This window comes from Nyctibius grandis, chromosome Z (assembly GCF_013368605.1).
Source record: "Nyctibius grandis isolate bNycGra1 chromosome Z, bNycGra1.pri, whole genome shotgun sequence".
Taxonomy (NCBI): domain Eukaryota; kingdom Metazoa; phylum Chordata; class Aves; order Nyctibiiformes; family Nyctibiidae; genus Nyctibius; species Nyctibius grandis.
In genome coordinates this window covers 95600768-95624049 of record NC_090695.1, presented here as the reverse complement: position 1 = coordinate 95624049, position 23282 = coordinate 95600768, and the positions used below count along the sequence as shown (strand labels likewise).

Below are 23282 nucleotides of genomic sequence, written 5' to 3'. Positions count from 1 at the left end.
TTTTTTTACTGACTATCTGCCTACGCATTTATCAGCAGAGATTTATTCTAGTATTCTAACTCCCCAAGCAATTTCAGAGATTAAAATATTAAATAATTAGCCAACTTCATGAAGTTTAGAGTTTCTACCCGTTAAACTAACTACATGACGCCACGGATGGTTGAGATTCAGTTTTGAATCACTGGGAAAGTTTGATACACATTAACATTTCGCAGCTTAGAAGATCGTATCCCGCAGGCAAGCAGGGCTCGAAATGTGACCCTTATTCTGTAGGAAGGAAGGAATTCCCAGCTCCCAGGGGGACACAGATTCACCTGCAGGTCTTGAAAAGAAGAGATTAAACGCTTTCAAATACTGAGGTTATTAAGCATGAAAAGGTATGCCAGGTCATTTTTAGCTGTGGCTGTTGCTCCCCCTGAACCCTGCACAGTTTGACTCATGAAAAACAGGCTTCCAGGTGGCACAGCAAGGAAACACAATCTTAAAAATATTTTAAAGTCTCTTAAAACAACCCTGAGTTAATTTTGATGGAAGATATGTAGGTCTGGATATAGTACCAAAGGTCTAACAACATGGGCATGTTATTTACACGGTAAAGCCACAAGTGAGTTATAGGGGTCCTATCAAATGACCTGCAAGGGCTTTTCTATGGATACTGAGGTGACACCTTCAAGTTTGATGTTTCGGTCTTTCAAGGTTCAGAATTCAGAGCAGTGTCACATTGAGAAACTGGAATTATTCCTTCTGACGGGAGAAAAACCCTCTTGTTTCCAGCCTGATTTTGATTTCCAGCCATAATGAGTTTATGCATGGAAAAGCTAACATTTGGGCAAAAGAAAACCTGTGCTTCATCAACTTCACACCACAGTAACCCCAGTGGAAAATTCTGCCTAACAGGGGAGAAGAAAAACCATTCTGGAGCAGGTTAGTTGCCAAGTAAATCCCAATGGTGCTACTCTATGGGTAACTGAGACAGCCAAAGGGGCACAACCATGTCATGAACGGCTGCATCTTCACAATTAATAATTTTTTCTACATTTTATCATGTAGCTCCACACCCTTTCACATAAATATAATCTTCCTACAGGAGCGTAAGGTGCAAACTTTGCTGCCTTTGAACCACAGCTGTTCAGCACCTACAGGATGATTGCCAATGGCCAGTGTGCACCTTCTGGGGACTGTTTCTGCAAAGCAAACAACCGAGTCCCAGGAAACTGCAGATTGGCTCAAGTATTATATCCCTGTCCCACATGTTGACCCGGACTGTGGAACTACAGAGCCTCAAAAGCTAAGGTTTTACACATAGGTGTATATCCCTCTGATGAAGTAGCAGAAGTAGTGGCAGTAGGCAATTTGAGTGATTAATAAGGCACTTAAGGTAAGTCTCAGATTTCTGACTATTCTGAAAAAGGAAATAATTTTGCTGTTACTCCTTACGCCGAACGCAAGGAAAAGGCATTGCTGAGTGCTGGCCTGACCCCCTGGGGAAGGAGCCGCATCCCGAGTGCCAGGTCCCGGCTCCCCTCCACCCCCTGTTCCTCCTTGCCCGCTCACCACCCATCGCAGCCGCAGGCTGGTCTCGCTGGCCGTGCGCACGGTGACACTCCCGGGGGCCACGTCTGGCGGAGCCTGCAGCGTCTGGATGACACGGGAGGGCTGGCTCAGCGGGCCGGGACCCACCACATTCACCTGCCGCATCCGGAACCTGGAACGGAGGAAAGATACAGTGCACGTTGTAACAGCTCAGTGAATGGTACCTCTCCTTCCAGAACAGAAAAAAGATGGAAAAATACAAATTAAGTCTTTCTAAATGTTCCACAAAGGTTGCTGCATGCAGGTCCCCTCTATATTCGCTGCTGAATGCTTTATGGTAATCACTTTCAGATCCTCTCAGGTATTTAAAAAAATGAAAATGAGATTAGCTTAGGGTCTGTTAGAAACTTAGGTATTTGTGTGAGAAATTTATGTTAATTATACCAAGCCTGATGAGCTTATGCTAGCAGTAAGTGATTTTTCTCTTGCTATGCTTGTACAATACATTCAGAAAGGTATTAAAATATCAAACTTCGGATATTCTCATTCCCTGTTAATATAAAAAATATACTAGTGATAACATTTCCCCTCAATTACTGGTTGAAAGAAGCTGATTTATCCCTGTGCTGCATTTTCAGCCTTCCTGCACAAGAAAGATTAAGTCATTTAATATGGATATGCGTCTTTAAAAAACACCCCGTCTGCTTGAAACCATCTCTTCTACAATAGAAATCCCTATTGGGTCACAAAAGATTTAGAGAGATCTTTTTTTCAGGAAGCACAAAATAATTAAGACGTGCTGTACATTTCAGATACTCTCACCTGTCACAAGCAATTAGAGGTATCCAGCACTTGCACATAAATACATGACCTGTTCATACTAAACACTTAATTTTTGAACCTAATGACTGAGCTTGGAAAAAGGGTGAGCTAGTCAACACAGCAGTGTTTATTTATCTGCTCTGATTTCCATAGAAAATGCATTAAAGGAAATACATTAACCAAATACTGTCCTTGATTTCACTCTCAAACATTGGCACAAAACATAGAAAAGAAGTTGGCTGTTAAAGATGCGGTCTGAGAATTAGCTCTCGTGATGTATTTCCTCAGTGGGCAATGACGAAAGCGGACTAGAGGACCACAAATCCATTTGATAACAACTTTCTAGCTTTCAAAAAATCATACAAAATTGCTCTACACTGAAACAAAACTGAAAAAAGCTCATATCTGTGTACGCATGAGAGAAAAAAAAATAGGGAAAATTCAAGGAGCTGCTTTAGTCTACAAATTATGATGAAAAAGATCAGAGGAGAACTGGAAGTGTGAAAGGTGCCAGTGCCAACCAGCATAACTGCACCTACTAGGTGTGCACGTCTGTCTTATTTTGCAGGGACACTGAACACTGAACTCTGGTACAACCTGCCCTTTACTATTCACCTCTGCCTTTTCAGCTTTAAGGATTCGCCTTTGTAAGAGCAAAATCTTCTCAACCTGAAGATAATTTTCCTAAGCCTCTGCACCAGAAAGCTCTGCTCAAGTTCAGAAGTTTTCAACGAGCTTTTAGTAAAATGTTTAGCTCTTGAGGATGAGGGGTAAAACACTTCAGTGGAGAGTTTGTGAGAAATTCAGTATGTTCCGAGGCTTCTGAGTAAGAGAAGAAAATTAGTGCACCAGCACTGAATTAGCTGTAAATTATATGAGCTTTACTTGGTTACACCTGGCTCACAACAGCACCTGGGCTAGCTAAAAGGCCCTTCAGCCAGGGCAAAGCAGACAAGTTTCTAGTGAGCTGATTTAACACTTGCCACTGTATCTCCTTGCAACCGGCCTTTACATTAGCAAGCTATTTCATGAAAGAATTTTTCATTAGGATTGAGTACCTCAAACTCTCAAATCTTGGCTATATTAAAGCAACGCATCACTTGAATTGATTTAAAAATCAATCTCGTTTAACTGGGGTGTACCTATAATGTAGATTCACTTCAATCCATTTTAGCATTGCATATATCTATTAAGCTTAACTTGGTAAATTCTTATAAACAAAGGTTTCATCTAACTGATGTTACCAAATTAAGCTAAATCAATAAAACAATGTTTAAACTGATGTAAATATGTAATTACATGTTTGTGCCAGTTTAACTGCAATTGATTTGTCACTGACTGATGTTACACTGGTGCAACCCTTTAGATGAGGGAAGTCACAGGATATCAGTTACTCATGAAAGCATTTCACTGTGCACTTGGATTTCTTTTTTAATGTTATGAATTATATTGAATGTAAATTACAATTAACAATGTCAGACAAGCAATTTTAAATACAAACTATGAAAACAGCCAACCTTTTCCCTTTTGTCCAGATTATAAAACACAGCAAGTTGTTTGTGATTAGGAAAGCTGTTCCATGCTGCTATTGACTCATTTTTTTCATGCTGCAGCTAATTACCTGCTGTTCTTACCTGTAATGAGTGTAAGGAGTAAGGTTCGGTACCTCCAGCATCTGAGCATCAGGTTCATTCTCCACCTCACAAAGACTCACCCACTCTTCTTCATCACCCAGTACACCAACCTGTACATGGGAAAGGTAAGAAGGAATACAAAACAGACTATATATATACATATGATTAAGTATTATGTATATAATCTCTTTTTCAATGTGGGTCATCACAGCAGTGGAAGGACAAATGCTTTTAAATACATATTATCCAGTTAATATTAATTTTTATATGACAAGGCACTAGTTATCTGTAAAGCAACAACACAGCCAAGGTTGCCAAATTTCCTTGTACCTGTTGGGACTTCACTCGTATCCTCTGATAAGATCTATTCCAGAAAAACACCATGAGAGCACTAGTACCCTGTTCAATCTCGCTGACACAATACAAAAGTATCAAGAGTCTCAATGAGAATTGAGAGCATTACTTTCCATACAGCTTTCTGGAGATAAAATGAAGATGAATTAGGACTTAAAAGGAAGTCAACAAGGCATGACAGAAAGGCCAGAGGCTGACCTGGGGCTCTGGAAGATGGCAGCATCAGTAGGCAGGGCTGTGTGTGTAAGAGCCACAGCAGGAGTGTGGAGAAGGAGACAGAAGAGAGGTGGTAGATGGCTGGGCTTGACTTTTGGGATTCACAAGTACTGGAACACAGGGGATCTTAGACAAGGCTCCCTGCTGGAATTCCCTAGCATCGTGCACATTTACTCTGGTATTTCAACCCTACCCCGCAGGGCAGTACCTGTAGCCCAGTTCCCTCACCCTACCCTGGTATCCACAATCACGGGCTGAGTGATGTTAGAGGGTACACAGGCAGCTATTCCCTTTAGTATCTATTTACAGACTTAATATCCATGAAGATGCCTAATCCTTTTTAAACCTACTGACACTATCTACTCCCACAGACTGCTGTGGCAACAAATTCCAGAAGCTCACAACCCACTGTGTAAAGAACTATTTCCTTTAATCTTTTTTAAACAGATCCCTTACGAGTTCTGTATACTAGTTACATCCATAGACACTGTCAAAGCACTCGGTAGGCAACATAGCCCAAAGTATCTAGCATATCCCAAGTACTTCAAATAGAAAAAATTAGGTTTCATTCACTCTTTTTTTTTTTTCCCCTTCAGGAGAAGCAGTCTGATTTATTTATAGATGTTTTAGTTCTTCGCTCACCCAGGAGTTGATGTGCTGCATATTTATGTTTGTGTATGAAGAAATGACACAAGGAAAATTAGGCCAAAGAAATAAGTTCTGCATTGCACTGTGAAAAGAAGCCTCTGTGATATTCCTAGCACAGGACTGCTTTCATGGAGGGATGTGGTTGCACAGGTCTTGATGGGCCTTTCAGTCTTGATGGTTATCAAGGACACTGCCACACACCAAACAGCCTATAAAACAGATGTCAGTGAAGATTAGGGGCCTTTTAAAATTCCCAGTCCCAACTGAGCTCCATAAATTTTACTAAAGTCCATAGATGCAGAAGCTTAAAGGAAGCAAGTTGAGACAGGTCTGCATGGCAAAACAGAACAGCCCGAGACTGAACCCAGAGAACAGAGATGATAAAGAGAGTTTAAAAAAAACCCTACATGAACAGAGAAAGGAAGACAGGGTTGTTTTCAGTCAAGGAAACAGAGAACACTTTTTATTAAAAGGGTTTTTGATTAATACTGTAGAAAGTCTAGAGTAAATGCTTATTTTTGCAAAACTCCTTGCTCTTAACAGCATCATCTTAAAGCACTGCAGTAATTGTATAGCAACAATCCCCAGTGCTTTGGAGGCTGCAAATAATCTCCAGCAGTGAGTTTGTCGTCTTTTTGTATTCTAAGAACAGTAAGAGCTTTTTAAAATATTTCTTGCATAGCAAAAAAAAAAAAAAAAAAAAAAGACCACAGGTTTCAATCGTTTTGCAGCAGCAGGCAGGTCATTAATACACATTAACGACCACATGGTTCAGACCCAGAGGCCCACAGGGCTGTGATCAATTGACATTGACTCAAGCTTGAGAGGAGTCCAAAACCCCCTGTCTGTTTTGCAGCTAGACATTTACCAGCTGGCTGCAAAGGTGGAAATATTGAGGATCTTTTACTGACTGAGAAGCAGCAAAGGCTTCTATGTGCCCAGGGTTATGGCAAGCCCCTCGAAAGCTATCCCAGGAGACGGCTTTCTAGTTGTGAATACTCTCCCTGGCAGGAATGATGGGTGCAGCCTACGAGGAAATGGCAGATGCCAACCAAACCCAACATACTGGTTGTTTCCAAGCTCAGGAGCCAGCTGGTAAACAGGTGGCCACTACCTGTATTGGGAGGTTGGGGACCCTGGGCAAGGCAGCAGCACAGACAGTCCCAATTAACCGCTTTCACGCTCATTTTCTGCCAAAAGGTAGTGACAGAGAGGCAGCAAAAAATCAACCACAGGCATAGTTCTGTGATCGAGCAAAAGATTTTAAGAAAAATAGATTGGGAAATTGTGTTATGTTAAAATAATACCTTGTAGCACTCCCAGGATCTGGTGCCAGCATTTGGGAAACTAACTCAAAGGGTTAGATCTACTGAAATCAGCAGTATATTATAAGAAAGTGCTGCTTGTGTGGGGAGTTTTTCCAAAGTAAGAGGACTGAAAGGTGAACGGCTGTAGGGTGAGTCTGGTGAACAGCCTGGGGACTTCTGCATGATCTCTGACTCACGTGGCCAAGCAATTCTAGGACAATGTTACTCAAAACAAGTTTCATTTATTTAGCAATAATATCAGAAATGAGTCTCTGAAGAGAACTTTCAGTGATAGACTTCTATATTTTTAACTTCCGCAAGATCTATAGTAGATTTCAAGTTTCAGGCTCTTGAAGGAAAAGGAAATTATTTCTGCTGAAACACTCTGATGTCAGATCAGAGGAAACGTATCAGTTTCAGGAATCAGAGTACAAAGGGATTCCCACGGGGCAAAAAGAACCATGGGCAGTGGTAAGGATAAAAGAGTCCTTTGAGGGGCAAGAGAGTCCACTATGAGCTGCTCTGCATAAAATAAAGTTAATTTAGAGGCTTCTTTCTTGTAGCTGTATTTTGGATAGGGGATGCAAACTTCAGAAAAGGGTAATATTTGTTGACAGATGCACACATATACATGTGTGCACTTTAGGAGGCAGATGAGAACACCAACTGCTTTTCTGTTACCGTTGGCATAAAAACTCCTCAAGAAATGCACTCGGCAACTTAACAGTTCTGCGTACAATAGGGCCCCAGTCCCCAGGACTGCCACAAGAAAAACATCTCTGTCCACCAAGACACTTCATACGATCCCCAGTAACGATCAGCCATCGCAAGTTAGCACATATTCATTCTCATCTCTCAGCTGTTCCCAAGGCATTACATTCAATAAAAGGGCATATTCATTTATTATTACAGAAATTACCCAGTATAAAACAATATTAGAAGTTATGTCAGAACCCTTTACTTCTCTATGCATTAGTTTCTCCATTTCTAAAAAGAAAAATGTTACGTATTTTATAAAGGAGCTTAACGTTTTCTGATGGAATGCACTATATGAGCAAAGTTGCAGAACCGTGACTTAAAAGAAACCAAAATAATTAAAATTTGGAATGAAAAAATCATTTGCTGCGATATTTTGTACAAGACAGTAATGCTTCAAAATTTTGAACAGTTATGAAGTACTAACTGCAGGAAAGGAAAACACAATGTTTCTGTACATTATAGAGGTACCATGTGTTCTACTATAGTTCAAGACATGTCAGAGTTTTCATTATAGAGGTCCATAACTCTCACATTTGAAATCGCTTTGGGAGAAATGCGGTTCACAGGATGTCAGCCTGGGTGCAATTTTTTTTCCTACAAAATCCTTAAATCGATTCAGTCATTTTTGATTTAAAGATTGGCAAAGGCATAAAATTGTCAGAGTTTCAGACACTTTATTTACCAGCTCCGAAGTAAAAATGACACCAAGAGAATCACCTCGTACAATGGCTGAATCCTATCCGGATCACTGACTTAACCCACAAAATCAGATAAATTCACGGTTAAAGTTACAACATCTTTCCCAACTCACAGCTTTACAAGCGAACACAGCAATAATACTTTAAAGGTTTTACTACTTTGAAACTCTGTTACCGCTCACCATGATATTCATACAAAACCTCTCTAAAAACAGCAGAAAGGCTTTAAACAAAAACTATCTATATTAGCCCATATACTCATGGCTCCATGATGTGCAATACCTCTTCATAAGTGGCCTTCAGCCGTTCTACAGGTCTTCTGCTGCCTGCACACTAAAATTAATCACCAGAAAAACACACCAAACTCAGCAGAAGTTAGCCCAGCTTTTCTAATCAGCCACTGGAAAGCTTGATGCTGTGGACCAAGCACCTACCAAGGCACCATCATGATGATGTCATTTATATACTTCTCCTGACAAAACCCCGGGAAAAATCCAGCACAAGAAGAATAAGCTGAAACTGGATTGCAGCACATACAGAGTGCAAACACGAAATGACGTGAACAGCAGGAGGGATTCAGTGCCAGTCTTGGTTGCAAATTGCCAGGAAAAAAAGTCTACAATATACACTCTAACTGCATTTGAGAGTACAGGATGATTGGAAGGATTTACTGAAATTCTTTGGGGATAAACATGTTACTTGTGTGTGTCAATGCCACAAGACAGTTACTGCTGCTCCCTCTGAACAAGCGTCAGCAGAACCTTTATATTACCTTAGACCCTCGTCTCTTTAGATTATACTGTATGTAATGGAAAAACAATGTTAGAAATATTTTTTAAATGGCATTGGTACTTTTTTTGTAGTTCTCTGTTTGGAAATCTAGTTTCCTCCAGTGCTCTGAGTCTTGATGGAAAGATGGAAAAGAAAGAGCCTAGTGATTTTTAAGAAATCCCTTCAGAAGTACAGAATCTTTACTAGAAACACAGAAATGGGATTTTTAACACTTGATATTTCAGTATCTACCAATACTAAAATCTTCCAAGACCTGATTCTCCTCTCATGTTCATTGACATAATTGAGAATTAGTTCCACAGCGGCTCCTATGAATTTACACCCCAGCACAAAAAACAGAAGCCGAGGCCAGATGTACAAAATTGCACGTCAACTGGAATTCCCAGCTGTGTTTTTCATCCAAATTGTTCATGAACTATCAGACTTCAAAAATGGCACTTAGCCAAAATGGAATACTTGGAACGTTTTCTAGACCTGCCCTTATCAAGGAAGCTTTGTGGCACATAAAGGAACAAAGAAAAACACGTTGGTGGCAGCTTGTTTGTGTGTGTGAATATAAAATAGCTGAAGTTCGTCTGTAAGGACTCAGACACTCAGAGTAAAGGGTATATTCCCAGTAGAGATGCAAGAAAAGACACAATATATAAGGGATGTCCAATGCAAAGCTATCACCCAGCTGGACAAACAGAGGGGGGCACAGATGAAGTGCACAACAGTACCATGTATTTGTCGGTCATGCTTTGTCATGAGCCCACCGACAGCAGAAGTACAGACCAGAGGGAACAGACCTGGGTGGGACATTGACCTAGCTCTCCTCCTTTCAGGAGAGCTCATGCTGTACAAGGTCTTAGTAAACCGCAACATATTTTTCCCAAGCTATTAGCTGTTTTCAGCTACTCTGCATCTTGTTGCAAACTTTCCAAAAGGCTAATGGTCAAAAAATTTCCAAAGAGATGGAGATGTAGTCCCTGTACCTGCTTGGACAGAACCTTTATTCTCTAATTCAACTGATTAATTGCAAGTACACTAGAACATACAGATGAGTGTTTTATGGTTAAATGTGATCCTATCACTCCACAATACCACCCATTTTAAAATCGTTGTATGCAAAACCACGCCTTAAGTGGCTGTTAATTTAACTGCTAAGGCATGAAACACTTAACAGCGCGCTATTAAAAGCTGCACATGGGCCAGTGAATGAAAGATCCAGAAGGAAAAAATCCTCCCTATATTTCTGCTTAGAAAATACTGTTGCAGGTTGGGTATAACCACTGCTCTTCAACCTAACATAGTCATCAGGAACAATTATGGTTGTCTGTGCTAGAATACAGATGTTGCAACAGTAGTCTGCATCCCAGCACAGACAGATCACTGCTTAGAACAAACTACATGAAAGGCATAAGTGAACACCTGGGTGTCACTGGCAGCGTTTTTGTGAAAGCTTATGTGTCTTTAAAAGGTAGGCAGAAAATCCTGCCAAGTCCAGAGGGCAGTCCCTCCCCTTGCAACGGTGCTCTTCTGATCACACACAGCCTGTGCAGGTAGTTGATCTGCCTGAAACTCATTGGTTCTTGGCTGGATCAAGTCCCACAGCAGCTCCGGGTATGATCACGCCAGAAGCAGTGCACGCAGAAGGCAGGAGTAAGAAAGTCTTGGCAAGAGTGACACGGATGAGTAGAGGGAACAGGAGCAGAACAATGAGAGCTCTGGTTTAGATTGGCTAAAGGTGCTGTGAAATTGCACTTTTAAGAGAGAAAGAGCATTTGAGTGGAGTGCTGGCAGAAAGGGCCTGTAAACCAAGAATTATATGCAGCTGTCATCCTGAAAACAGGATTTGCTCTGTCCTTAAGGAGTCACCAATTTCTCTGCATACCTGAAAAGATTTTTGTTAATCATGTGAGCAAGAATTTTTATTTTTTTTTTTAAATTAAATCCACTTGGAACACCATTTTTCGTTGTACCAAAGCTAAACAGTGAGGTATAGTGCAAAAGAAACTTGCAGGGTATCTATGGTGAAAAGAACTGCCCAGACTCTGCAAAGACTTTGGCCGTGCTCCTTCCCCAAATGGAGCAAATATTCCTGGATCCAGGATCTATCAGAACCACTAACCCCTTGACTTCTCTAGCAACACATGAGATGTTGATGAGGGTTTGTGAACAAGAGAGATCCTCCCTCCCCTCCCTGCACACCAAGAACCCTTCAACCACTATTTGTACCTGGGGCTCTTCAAGGATGCAGATGAACTTCATGGTAATTATTATTGCACTTTTAAAGCATCCAAATTTACTTCACTTCAGTGGCATTCTGCAACTCACAGGATTAACAAATTCCTAGCAATATCAATGTGGTGCTCCAGCACAAAAATGTTTCTCAGGATGTGCCAAGCCACCATATTATAGGATTTCAGTGTTTAAATCTGTAATATGCAATACTGTGTATGTAAACGGTACAAAATGTACCAACTTGTTCACAACAATCCCATTACCAAGTGAAGTGATTGTATCAACATGTCTGAGCATGACGGTGATTTAAGAAGTCCAACATTTGGTCTTAAAAACAGATTATATTATTTATAAAGATCTGTGGGTGGAAAGGAAGAAGCAAAGCTCATCTGTCAGGAGAACAAATGAGGAATATATAACTCCTCCAAGGCATAATGACAGCAGAAAGAGGGATATTGTTTAAAGCTGACGAAGAAGAGAATTCATCCTATTCACATCTAGAGGCCTGGACAGAAAACCTCAGTATACTCCATTACAAGATAGAAAAATACACTCAGTCTCATGAATAATCGTATATTTACTGTTCAGTGCAATTCTTCCTACACTTCTGACTCTATAAGATAATACTTCTAGTTTTGCATCTGGTTTGAAAACACACCTAACAGAACATAAACACAGGTTTCAAACCCTTTTTCAAACAAAATGATGAACTTAAGCTCTGCTGTATGTGTTGCTTATGATGCATCTCGTGTTCTGAACATAAGCAAAGCTGCTTTACAAAAATCCATGTGAACTATTTAAAGGATAAGCATTCTCACATGTATATATATCATATTTTTCTTTTGTTCCTGTGAACAGAAGTTACAGCATTCATGTGACCCTTTTCTCTCTGGCTACCGCACAGACATTTCTCAGCTAAGCCTCTCGAACTCCCTCATATTCCAGCCTTTCTAGGACCCCCCGAACAGCTACCACCAGGCCATCTACTGAAGAGCTTTGATCCAAAGTTAAACAAACACTGTAAACCAAAACAGCAATTCACTATTTAGACCCCTTTTTACCCCCTCAGAAACTTCATTAAGAGCTTTTTTGTCAGGGACATACCTGGCCTTCGACTATCCACTTGGAGATGGCAGTTTTGCCGTCATACCCTGGCCGGAACTGAAGCGTGGCAGAGCGAGGGCTGATGTTGGAAATCACCAGGTTGGATGGAGCACCTGGAAGTTCTGAAGAAACAGGAAAATAAATGAGGGATGAAAACTCTCTTCATCCAGGGTCCGATAACACAGGCTGACATTCAACGTTTCAGCATATAAAATACCTTGGTAACAATTGTAATAGAGCAAATAGCTGTGCTGGTTTTTTTTCCTTTTTGGCAGTATTACATATGACATTACTATTCCTGCTGCTCTGAGCATGCACCACATTTTTACAGATCGAAAGAGGAAAGAAAGGGCTCGTCTAAAGCATTACAGCTGCTATTTTAGAGAAGCTGCACAACAGACAAAGTGTGGTGGCTCAAGGAGGAAGGTACTTCCCAGCTCCACATCTGCCAGTCACTTGCCAGCTCACCTAATTCCACCATAATTCTGTTTCTCCAGAATTAAATGACAATTATTTTTACTTCTTACAGTACATATAGCTTCAATATACCAAGAACACAAAATGGCTCAAGTTTTTGGGTAGCGTATGGGAAAGATTTTGTGATTCTTATATTGACCTACAATAAATGGGGTTTAGGGGGCATTTCTGATGCCTAAGTAAAGCAGATGAATTTTTTAAAATAGAGTGACCTTCTATGAGGAAAAATCTGCAGCCCCAATCAGATCTTTGCCTCACATCAGTCAAGCTTACAGTGGGATTTACATTTTTAATATTATCTGAATTATCAACAAAAGCAAACCCAGGAAAGAGATTAAATATAGATTGTTTAGAATAAATTCCAATTAGTACCTGCATTCGTAAGAAATGGAAATTAATATTATAACCAGCAATCATTCATAATGTTGTACTATGTGCAAATGCAGCAGGCAAAAAATGAGCAGCTTTTTGGCATACATTTCAAGTATGCACGAATACACAATATTTCTTGATTCTTACTTCACATTCGTGGGAACTATGATCAATAAACTAACCCTGACCAAGTAGGATAATGCTGTTATCTGGCTAACAACAGGGAGCATGGCATTGATCTAGTCTACAGCTTGTCACAATTACCTGTGATTAGGGAAAGGAAAGGCAAGCATACTTGAAGACATACAGAAAAGTTCAAAAATACCAAAAAAGGGGAAAACTGGATTACCGTCAGTGATGTACACTAACTGCTCCACTCTAGAAAATTCTGCTTATATAACCTATAAATTAACCGCTTGTTTGAGGTAAGAATTGGCTTTTTAGTTTGCTTTCTATACTGGATGAGGTAGAGTGCAGAATTTTAAAATCAAAATGAAAAATGGCTAAATTTACAGGTGCCCAAGCGGTAACTCAGACAACGCGGTACAGAACTACCTCCTCCCAAATCTTTCTCAGGCCACAACTCCCAAATCTTGTAAATAAGATTTTAGTTTCATTAGATAAATGTCCTCTCATAGATGACATAAGCGATACTACTTATAAATGGAAAAACCTTTCCCTTTTAACAGCATCCAGACTACTTTTTCCCCCAAAGCAACACTTTTTGAATTGATTCAGGCTTCATTCTTACGTTACTTTGTAAACGTCGAGACATTCTGTGTTGTATCCACTTTATTACTTTATCCATGCCTTCTGCCATCCCTACAACTTTTTTTTATTAAACAGCCTCAACTTTCTGGTAATTTCAAACTGTAAACGTGTTCAATGTTAATGTTTTAATCTGTTCTAAAAATTAAATTTAAATTATGTGGTAAAGAATTCCAGTGCTTGATAAATAGAACCATTTTTATTATTACTGAACCGAAGTAATTTGTGATCTTTGAAACACAGAAATATGAAGAATCAGCCCATTTTGTTTCATGCAGTTTTACCAACCTGGGGGCACACCAGAAGAGATGGTGGAGGATGTGACCCATCCGCTCCCTTTTGCAGTCACAGCTGCCACCTCGATTGTGTAGGTGGTGAGAGACGACAGCCCTGTGATCTTGTACTCCAGCGTCGTGTTGGCTAGCGTGCGGGCAAGACGAGATTCATTCCTGCCATACACCTCCCAGGAGATCTGGTACCCTGAAAAACAATTACGCAGAAGTCAGGGGGTGTAGCAGTGGTGGGGTCTAGTTTTTCTTCTAAAGTACAGTGATGCAATAACCCAGAGACTGGTAAATTCCTGCTTCTGTAAGATTTGCTAGCGGTCAAAGGTGGTATGACTTGTTTCCTTATAAGCAGAAAAAAAAAAGTTGAACACTGGCTAAAATACCCAAGTATTTTTCTAATATTGTTATTTCCAATAAGCAATTGATGTAGGTACCCCATGGAGTATCATCTGCCGATCAGATTACAGATGGGGGAGGACATGGAGTCTCAACAGTCTGTCTCTTTTTTCTATGACTACACAGTGCTTGCTATGAAATGGCTAGGAAACCTGGGGATAATCTCGCAGAAGGGTGGACTTTCATTTTGTGAGCTCTACAAAGTGAACAGGAAGAAACACTGGAAAATATAACATCTTCTCACCAGCTAGAACATGTAATTAAAAACCTATATGCACTTAGCAGGGCTACACCCTTTCCAGGCTGAAGTAACCTTCATTGCTGGATATCTAGAAATACTTACAAACCCGACAATAACAAATCGGGCAGGAACATTGTGGGAATCTTCTAGGAACTGAAAAACCTCTACTCCCCACTGCTTGTTCCTCGCACAAATCCTTTAGCAGGGTGAATCATTATCCTTTCTTTCAGAACCATACTGTGGCCAACGTATTGTCCAAAACTGCACTCACCCTGACCTCCATATCATTCTGCTATCATAACCCGGCTTTCCTTTTTATCACTTTTATAACCATTTGCCTTCCAAGAACTTTTGAAACTTTCTACTGTCTGATTTGCTCAATTTTTACCTCCAAATCTGCTTATCCTTCTCCTACCCGGTCCCACTTTATTCTCATTTGAACCCATTTGAACCTTACTGAGCCAGTCTCCAGAGAGCAAGTCTGAAAAGTTTGCCTGATTGCAGCTTGCTTTGTGATTTGACTCAAGGGGGGGGAAAAATACACATAGCTCTTGAATGCCTGTGAAATGGAAGTGAGTGAAAAGGAGTAACAGAAAGGCACCCTGCTGAGCGAATGATGCACGAGACAAGCTGGCTAGAGAAACTCCCTACTGGGTTCCTGTTCCCATCATCTAAGATGAGGAATTCAGACCAGTTGGGAGGCTTGGGGGTTTTCTCCTGCCTTTTTTTTTTTTCTTTTAAAACGTGACAAGCTTATTAACATATACAAATTGACATAGCAAAATACCTTATGGTATTAATCAACAAGGAAACATCATCTCATGAACTAAAAGCACGGTGAGACAAATATTTCTGTGAGAGTTTGAGAGGTGTGACATGTTATCCTTCCTCCGGGGCTAGCTGCCATCACTGACAAAGATTCATGTTAAGCTATTTTTGCATGAAAATGGGCTTGGAGTACTCACATAGTCACTAATTATGTTTCAGGTGAGGGGGCAGTGATAAAGACAGGTGATACTTCAACAATTCCAGCTACGCTGCAACCACTTGTCTGACTATGCACTACCTAGGGGAAGGGGAAAAAGCTCCTGAATGCTCATCTAGAACCAGTTTTAAGTGTCTGACATGTCCCATCTGTTAGACAGGAATTAACTAAGTCAGTAATTTACCAATATCTCAGAGGCACTGCAGCGTTTTGATGCTCTCTGCGAAGGCTGGAGAATCACGTACCAGCGATCGGAGTTTACGTAGCACAGGCAAGATTATAAACTGTATGAAGATTTTGACAAAACACAAGGACTTTTCTGCCTTTATTAATAGAGGTCAAGCAGAAAGGTGGGGGATGACTGTCTACGCTATTTGATGCTCAGTGAAGAGGTATGAAGGAGTTGCAAAAAGAACAACCATCATAAACACCCCTTTCTTCTAAAAGCCATGGGTGCTACATTTGCTCCGGACACGGCAACGTGGAAGAATGAGAATGAGTCCAAGGAAGGTGCAATTGTGCCTCTCCCCACTTCCCCACAGAGGACCCAAAACTGGCAGCCGTGTCCCCAGCCAGCAGAACGTCCATGTGCAGCCATGGATGGAGCAGAGCCTGGGCAAGGGCCGTGCCACGGCTCATCTGTCTGCCCGGGAGCTGTGAATGACCCTGCTACGCCTGTTTTGAACCCTACACATGGGCTGGCAGACAGAATCAAGAAGTATTACCTCAGAATAAAACAAAATGGGTTGCTCAAAGCAATAAATAACCAGAAGAAGAAGGGATTTCAATGCTCCCTCTACCAATTTGTTGCTTATGAACAATAGAAAGTTTCACCCAACATGCACTAGGCAAGCTTAAATGATTGAGATATCTTCCCTCTTATCTAGATAAGCTTTGGATATACATCAAATGTTGACAATTATTCTTTGAACATTTGATGTTTTCTCCTTTGTGACCAAAGGAATGAGACCCAGCTTTCCCACCCATTAGGCACATAGTCTCTATGTATTTATTTTCTGAAAAAATATGAAAAATATCCTGAGTTCACATGCAAATTGGAGAAAAGGCAAAGAGGCAGCATTTACTGTTGGATATTTCAGTCCCAAAAGTTAAATTCTAGTCATAGAAAAAAATGCAAACAGAAGATACATACGTATGTAGTGAGCAGACACAAAGCCAAATGTAATCATGCATAACAAAAACAGATGAAAAAAAAATGCTGAAGGAAAGGAACAACATCCACTGCACCCCCAAGTAGCACTTAAGCCACAATGACTGACAGATGGGCAGAACTTTAGGACATGTGGTTGGTAAAAACAGACTCTCTGTTTTACAGACGTGATCACTGCCAGAAATGAGCACAGGGGAGTCCAGCCGGCCTGGGCTGAGAGTGTTTCCTCTGGCTTCAGCGTCAGTGAGAATCGGAAAAGTGCCACAGAGCCTTCCCGTATGCTTTGGCACTACAACCCCTCCACAAAGTGCTGCCTAACGGAAACTAATGACCAGAGGAGTTTCAGAAATAATCTTCCGTTGATCTGGAGTAAATTCTCTACAAGAGAGCAGTACACCCAATCACAAACTGTCCGTCTACATCCAGGTCCTCATAAATCAACGTTTACTGAGAGAATGAGGAAGATACTGAAATTTACAGCAAGAGTAACGGGCAATTTCCCAGAGCAGGCTGGCTCCAGGCACCCCACTCTGTGCTTTCCTCCTCCCAGCTCTGCTGCACGAAACTCGAAGGTCCAGTAAAGGTATCAATGAGCAGAAATGATGAATAATTGCCTCCCTAAGCCCTCAAGATCTCCTCTATAAACCTTAGCGGTACTCAGGGCATGAACAATTCTGCTATTCTTTTCTTCTAGCCCAAATGTAGTTTGCATCATTAAGAACATTTCTTTTTCCTTATAAACTTTGACGGGCGTTTTTACACTAGTGTTTCTTCATGAACAACAGAGCTTCTTGAGTTAATTCTTTCTGAAACAATTTGCCCCTAATATAGCATGGTCCATCATCATGTTCCACCAGGTTTCAACTCATTCTGGGAGGCACCAGCTTGTTTCTAGCAAAGCATTTCTGCAACACCAAGCATAGTGCTGCTAACTCATGCTTAACAAGGATGAGTAGTACAACATCTTACTTAGATAGCTGGACTTGGATTAAGGTGCCTAAATTTAAGCACTCAGGCTTGAAGGCTTTGGCCATCTTCATTGAATCAATACTGCTCTGCTTTCTGAAGTCATTAGTTTCTGTTCTTAAATGACTTAAATCAATGCATATTTCAGGAAAGTATAAAGGCATAAGATGATCTGCAGAAGGACTCCACGTATACTATAAAGAGCATAGAAGACACATGTACAAATGGTGCATGTTATAGATACACAGAGAAAACACTGACAAATGCAAGTCCTATCAAAATCATTAGACCTGTCAAAGTTAAAATGCTTCAGAAAATTGGACTGATATAACATTTCAATGTTCAGGAGCCAGAAAGTCTGATTTTTTTTTTAAACTCCTAAAATGTATTTCATTTTTATAAATAATTATACAATTAAAAAAAAATTAAACATTTCAATGTCAATGCTCCCAAAACAAAACATTTTGATCCATGTGAAATGTTCTTCTCCCTTCTCAACCATGATCTCTAGCTCCAGTAATTTAAAATTTGGGAACTTGCTTGCACTTCAAAACCTTGAAAGTCTTTGTTAAATGGAATTGTCCATCCTGTGCAGCTGTAATAGTTTCCCATCTGAAAACAATATTGCCTCTGTTGATAAGAACTAGAGTTTTTCTCAACTATTTATAGCTTCCTTTAGGGAAAATAATGAAGTTGCTGATGATGTATCTACACTGGCATACAGCAAATAGATAAATAGCTTGTCAAATGGCAAGCTCATCAAAGAGAAACAAGAGAGTTCTGAACCCTTGTGATGGTTTATACAAAATTAAGTAATCACATGCAAATTCTGTCACACAGCCCACAACCAGACCACTTGATCGCAGATGAAGGATATGGCTGATTTCAGGCTCAGTCTTGATTGCAAATTTTAGCAATGCCAATCCAGATTTTGCAGCCATAAACTCCATGTAGGAACGCCCCACCTTTGGGGCAAAGGCCAAACACTGTCTCACAAAGTTTCAGAAATTTAGTAACACAGGTGGAGCTCACAAACATTTAACAAGACCAGAGACTCCATGGGGAGCTGATTTCTAACACAGCCTGCCTTTTCAGTGACCACAATCATGAGCTGCCAGTAATTGGACCCATACTTTCTATAATGTGCCCTAGTTGACATTTCAATTACCCAAAAGAGCAACCAGGAAACCAGTGCTCACAGTAGCCAGTTCTCCCTAAATGCTCTATTACGCAAACAGTTTTTCACTGCAATGATACATTCCACCCCACACACACTTAAAAAATAATAAAAAAAAGGAGATAGCAGCTGATACTTGCCTGTAATGATGCCATTTTTCTCTACAGGTTCTTGCCAGCTGACCTTGAGAGACGTGTCCAGAATCTCAGTGAAACTCAGGTGTCCCACCGCTCCTGGCTCTGGCAATCAGAAAAGGAAATCTGTTAACAGGAGAACCCCACTTACTTTTGATCTGATTCACATGGCAAGGTTAGGGCTGAAGAAATAAAGCACTGAGCCAGGGCCAAGGGAAGCCTGCTGGAAACATCAGTGAGAGCTGCAGGGGAGAGGGGAGGACACAAGGTGTTAAGAAGCACTCTGGCTATCATCACATAAATTATTTTATCCAGTCATCATCCTAACTGTGCAGAGAACTAAAGAGAGTGGCAGCAGGAGACCCGCATGCAACTTGTTCTCTGCCTCTCTTCTTGATCTAATCTAATTAGAACAATCAAGCTGGCAATCCTGGAAGCAATTGCATTTGCTGTTTTCCCTCAATGACGCTGTGCAGCTTTTACCTGTGCTGCTGTGTGTACCTTGTCTGGCCTTAGGTCTGTAGCAACACCACCAGCACCCCCCTCTCCTGGAAAGAGCCTTTTGCCTATGCAAGGTCAAAGCAAGGACAGAGTCACCGAGCCACTGCTTGGATAGATTCTCTCAAAACAACTCTAAAAACGTCCAACATAATGGCAACTGTCTTCTGTAAAATGAATACAAGTGTGTGAAACTTTTAAAGGGTTTTTATGATGTAGCTCAAGAGCTCTTAAAAATTTCAGCTCCCTAGTGTGTAATGAAAGAGCATAAAATGGAATGACTGTCAAGAATATGCCATCCTCCCTCAATTTTGATCTTCAAGGAAGACATCCTGACTGATTTTTGATCCAACTGCTGTTCTGTCTTCAATCGATGTACTGGAAAAAGGAGTTTTTGTTCACTTTATATTCACTGTGCTTCTGTCATTGGATCCCTGCCCAAGTATCCTCCAGCTCCACTGACATCAGTTGGCAATTTCTCGTCTGCAATTTTGTATTTTGTTTCCTCTTCACTTTAGTCCAGTTTCTCATTCCCCTCCAGCTATGATAAAAAAAAAAACACCCTTCTGCCAGCAGGTCAGCTCCAACCACATTTGCAATTCTGCAGTCCTAGGGAGGAAAATTTCCAAACCCATTCTGCGATATCTAGTCGGTCAAAGCATTACAGAAAGAACTGCTGATCTGGTAGGAGTGTCAGGAATACCCAACAAGAGCACAGCAATTACGCACTATTTGGGACCACGTGTCTGCAGACATGCAAACCACATACTCACAAAGCCTCACTCCAATTAGCTCCTGCAGTTGCAGTCCAATGTTAGTGTCATAATGAAAAACAGGTGCAGGTTACTCCAAGCCAGGACACATTGCTTCTGACTGGATGTCAGATTTTATTTGACCTATAGTTCATCAGCAAACAGATTTGGTTGCACTATTCTTTTCTAAAGGATTGCCTAACTTTGCTATACAGACAGAAAATTATCACCTGAGAACATGAATGACAGTCCTTTCAAATCTTTTTTCACACCACATAAATCCTGCAGCAACTTAGATTCAACGAGTTGTCCGCAAAGATGCATTATACCATACTGCACTTAACTTCTCAGTCACCATGAAAACCAAGAAAAGCAATTCTGAAGGATCAAAAAATAATAATAAAAAAATCCTGCTCATCTCTACTGCTGAGGCTCCTTGCAGCATACAGCTGCATATACCAAGAAATGTTTATATGTTTTACAAAATACAAGTCTGGCTTTCTCTTGTTTTGTATTTCATGATGGAATTCTCGTGTTTAAAATGGCACGCGATCCCAACATTTCCCTGAGATCCTCCTTGACTGTGCCCCTTCTCCCATTTTGCACAGAGTCTTTAAGGCTCATTTCTGCAGCCTTTCCTTCAGCAGAAATATTAATAGTCTCTTCTCTATTCCCAGCTGATTATTTTTTGTGAAATCTCAGGAGTCTCATATCTTTGGTTTCTTACTCTTCTGTAGTCATTGAAAAAAGTCATGGGGTTCAAATGTCATTGGAGGGAGAAAGACAGATGGACTCAAGACAGACAACCAAACACGTTTACAAACCATCATTGCCAAAAGCCTCACTTCTTAGGAAAACAGGCAAAGAAGTTAATACTACACAGAGGAACTTAATGCAAGTTTCTCTTTCTTCCTTGCCTTTTGCTTCAACCAGAGGTAAACATGTATGAGTTTATATTATATAGATCTCTGGCAGTATAGATCTATATAGATCTTTGTGATGTTCTAGTTTAAGTCTACAGTCTGCTCTTGGGGCAGAGGTTTAGCATTGGAGGAGACAGACCTCAAAAGGAAAATCCATGGGAAAGTACTTAATTTTCTTCATATTCTTTCAAGAGTATCTCGTGAAAAATTGGATTAGCACTTCGAGCCTCACTTCTGTGAATGTTAATGATAATCAGATTTTTCTTTACGGGAACATTGACTAACCTAAAAGATCCCTATTAAGGCAAAGTAGTATTTCGAAAAACAATACCTTTATGGATGTAGTAGGCTTTTTTTAAATTCTGATTTGGATCTGAAAATGTGAAGCAGTGTTTACGATGCTCCGTGGCAGGAAGATACTGAAGTGCTGGCTAGAGCCAAGATCACTGTGGACACACAGTTACCTATGAGGGCCACTGCAGTTTAGTGGTTATCTGCATCAGACACACGCCAGACTTGTTAGTCCCAAATATGTCTTGAGCAAACACTTCCAAGGGGCCACAGAGGCCAAAACATTTTCTGATGCAGGAAATAATTTATATGCTAAACTATCCAGCTCATCTTATCTCATCCTTTGAATTTGACTCTAGTTTTGCAGAATAAAAGTTACTGTGTTGTCATGATTCTGGTTGTTTTATACAAACACTTGCAATATAGTATAGACATAAGACATTTTCAATATATTGACTAACAGAAGGAAACAAACATAAATTAATCATTGACCTCCACAGAAAGTTCCAGCGCTCACTTCCTAAGAAGATCAATTCATATTTATTCAGATACCTGAACATGGATTTAAGAGCATAATGGTTCACAGACATAAACAGCGTGTTGTGTGTTAGCTGAACCAGATTATGAAGCTTTCTGCTTCTCAACAATGTAAAAAAATGTGTCCAGGTTTAGTCCACAATGAAAAAAATATTAAATGCCTTTCATTTGCCACAGGCTAGGAGAACACACATGGATAACTGGCTGAGGTCATTGTCTGATGCAAAGTAACTTGAAAAGAGATTGCAAACTGTTTGTAAACCTGAGGTCTGATTTTAAGTGCACAGATTTGAAAATTCTGGCTTTTATATCCAACCAAACAAAACCTGAGCACTGATATTCTCTACCAGTGCTGACTACTCACTGTCTTCAAGGGTGTGCAGGAGCTGGGGTGTGCTTCGTGGTCCGTCGCCAGGTGTGGTGAAACACAGAACCGATGTGTAGTAAGCAGTGTATTTCTTCAGGTTGGTGATGCAGCCACTATGAACGCCATGAAAATCTGGAGCGATGGTGACCATAGTCACAGTCTCTGGAGCATCCACTGGCCATGCTAGAAGCTAGAAAATTTAAACATGGATGAGCTCTCATTAGAAGTTGTGTTTATTTGGAATCAAAGTACGTTTGGCTGCCAAAACCATCTTAATCTGATTGTAAAAAAACAAGCAATGCTGTTAAACTACTGTCAGCTCTGACAGTGAACAGATGGATATAACACTGTTACTATGATAATTGGAGGCATGTGCATAATACTCACTAGTGATGGGGGATACGCTGATACCGTGGAGGTATTGCAGTTCTCAACGTCTGCTACTGAACAATGCCAAAATTATTGTGAATTATTATTTGTACAACATGAGTCTTTTGTCTCTCTCTGGGCTGCTCTGACCAGCCTGAACAGTCTCTGCTGCTGAAAGGAAGCTGAAGGAAGAGAAGTACTTTCAGTGCTACTCTGAGATAAATGTTTTGTCTTATTTTGGGGTTCCTTTAACAATCCCACTGGCTGGGGAGGTTAGTGGGATGGAAGGGGGGGGAGAGAGAGAAGGGGGGGAATCCTCCTTCCCCTCCCACAGCCCCCCAGCATCCCATTGACCAGCCTTGCCTAACAGGCTAAGAGTATTACGATGTTCGGTGGTTTGGGGATAACCACACTGTGAATGATGCAGAAGGTTCTGGAAATACAGAAAGAATAGAAAATGGTTGTAAAGATGATTGCTACA

General features: G+C 40.6%; 1 protein-coding gene across 1 annotated transcript in view; it reads right to left on the bottom strand.

The window, feature by feature from the left end:
• Positions 1-23282, bottom strand: part of SDK1 (sidekick cell adhesion molecule 1) — a 394034-nt gene that overhangs the window by 83884 nt on the left and 286868 nt on the right. Inside the window, exons 19-24 of the mRNA XM_068422403.1 lie at positions 22430-22622; positions 19071-19169; positions 13996-14187; positions 12091-12212; positions 3990-4099; positions 1555-1705 (exon numbers count right to left, since the gene is read on the bottom strand). Of these exons, the coding sequence (XP_068278504.1) occupies positions 1555-1705; positions 3990-4099; positions 12091-12212; positions 13996-14187; positions 19071-19169; positions 22430-22622 (867 nt within the window). The remainder of the gene's footprint in view (positions 1-1554; positions 1706-3989; positions 4100-12090; positions 12213-13995; positions 14188-19070; positions 19170-22429; positions 22623-23282) is intronic.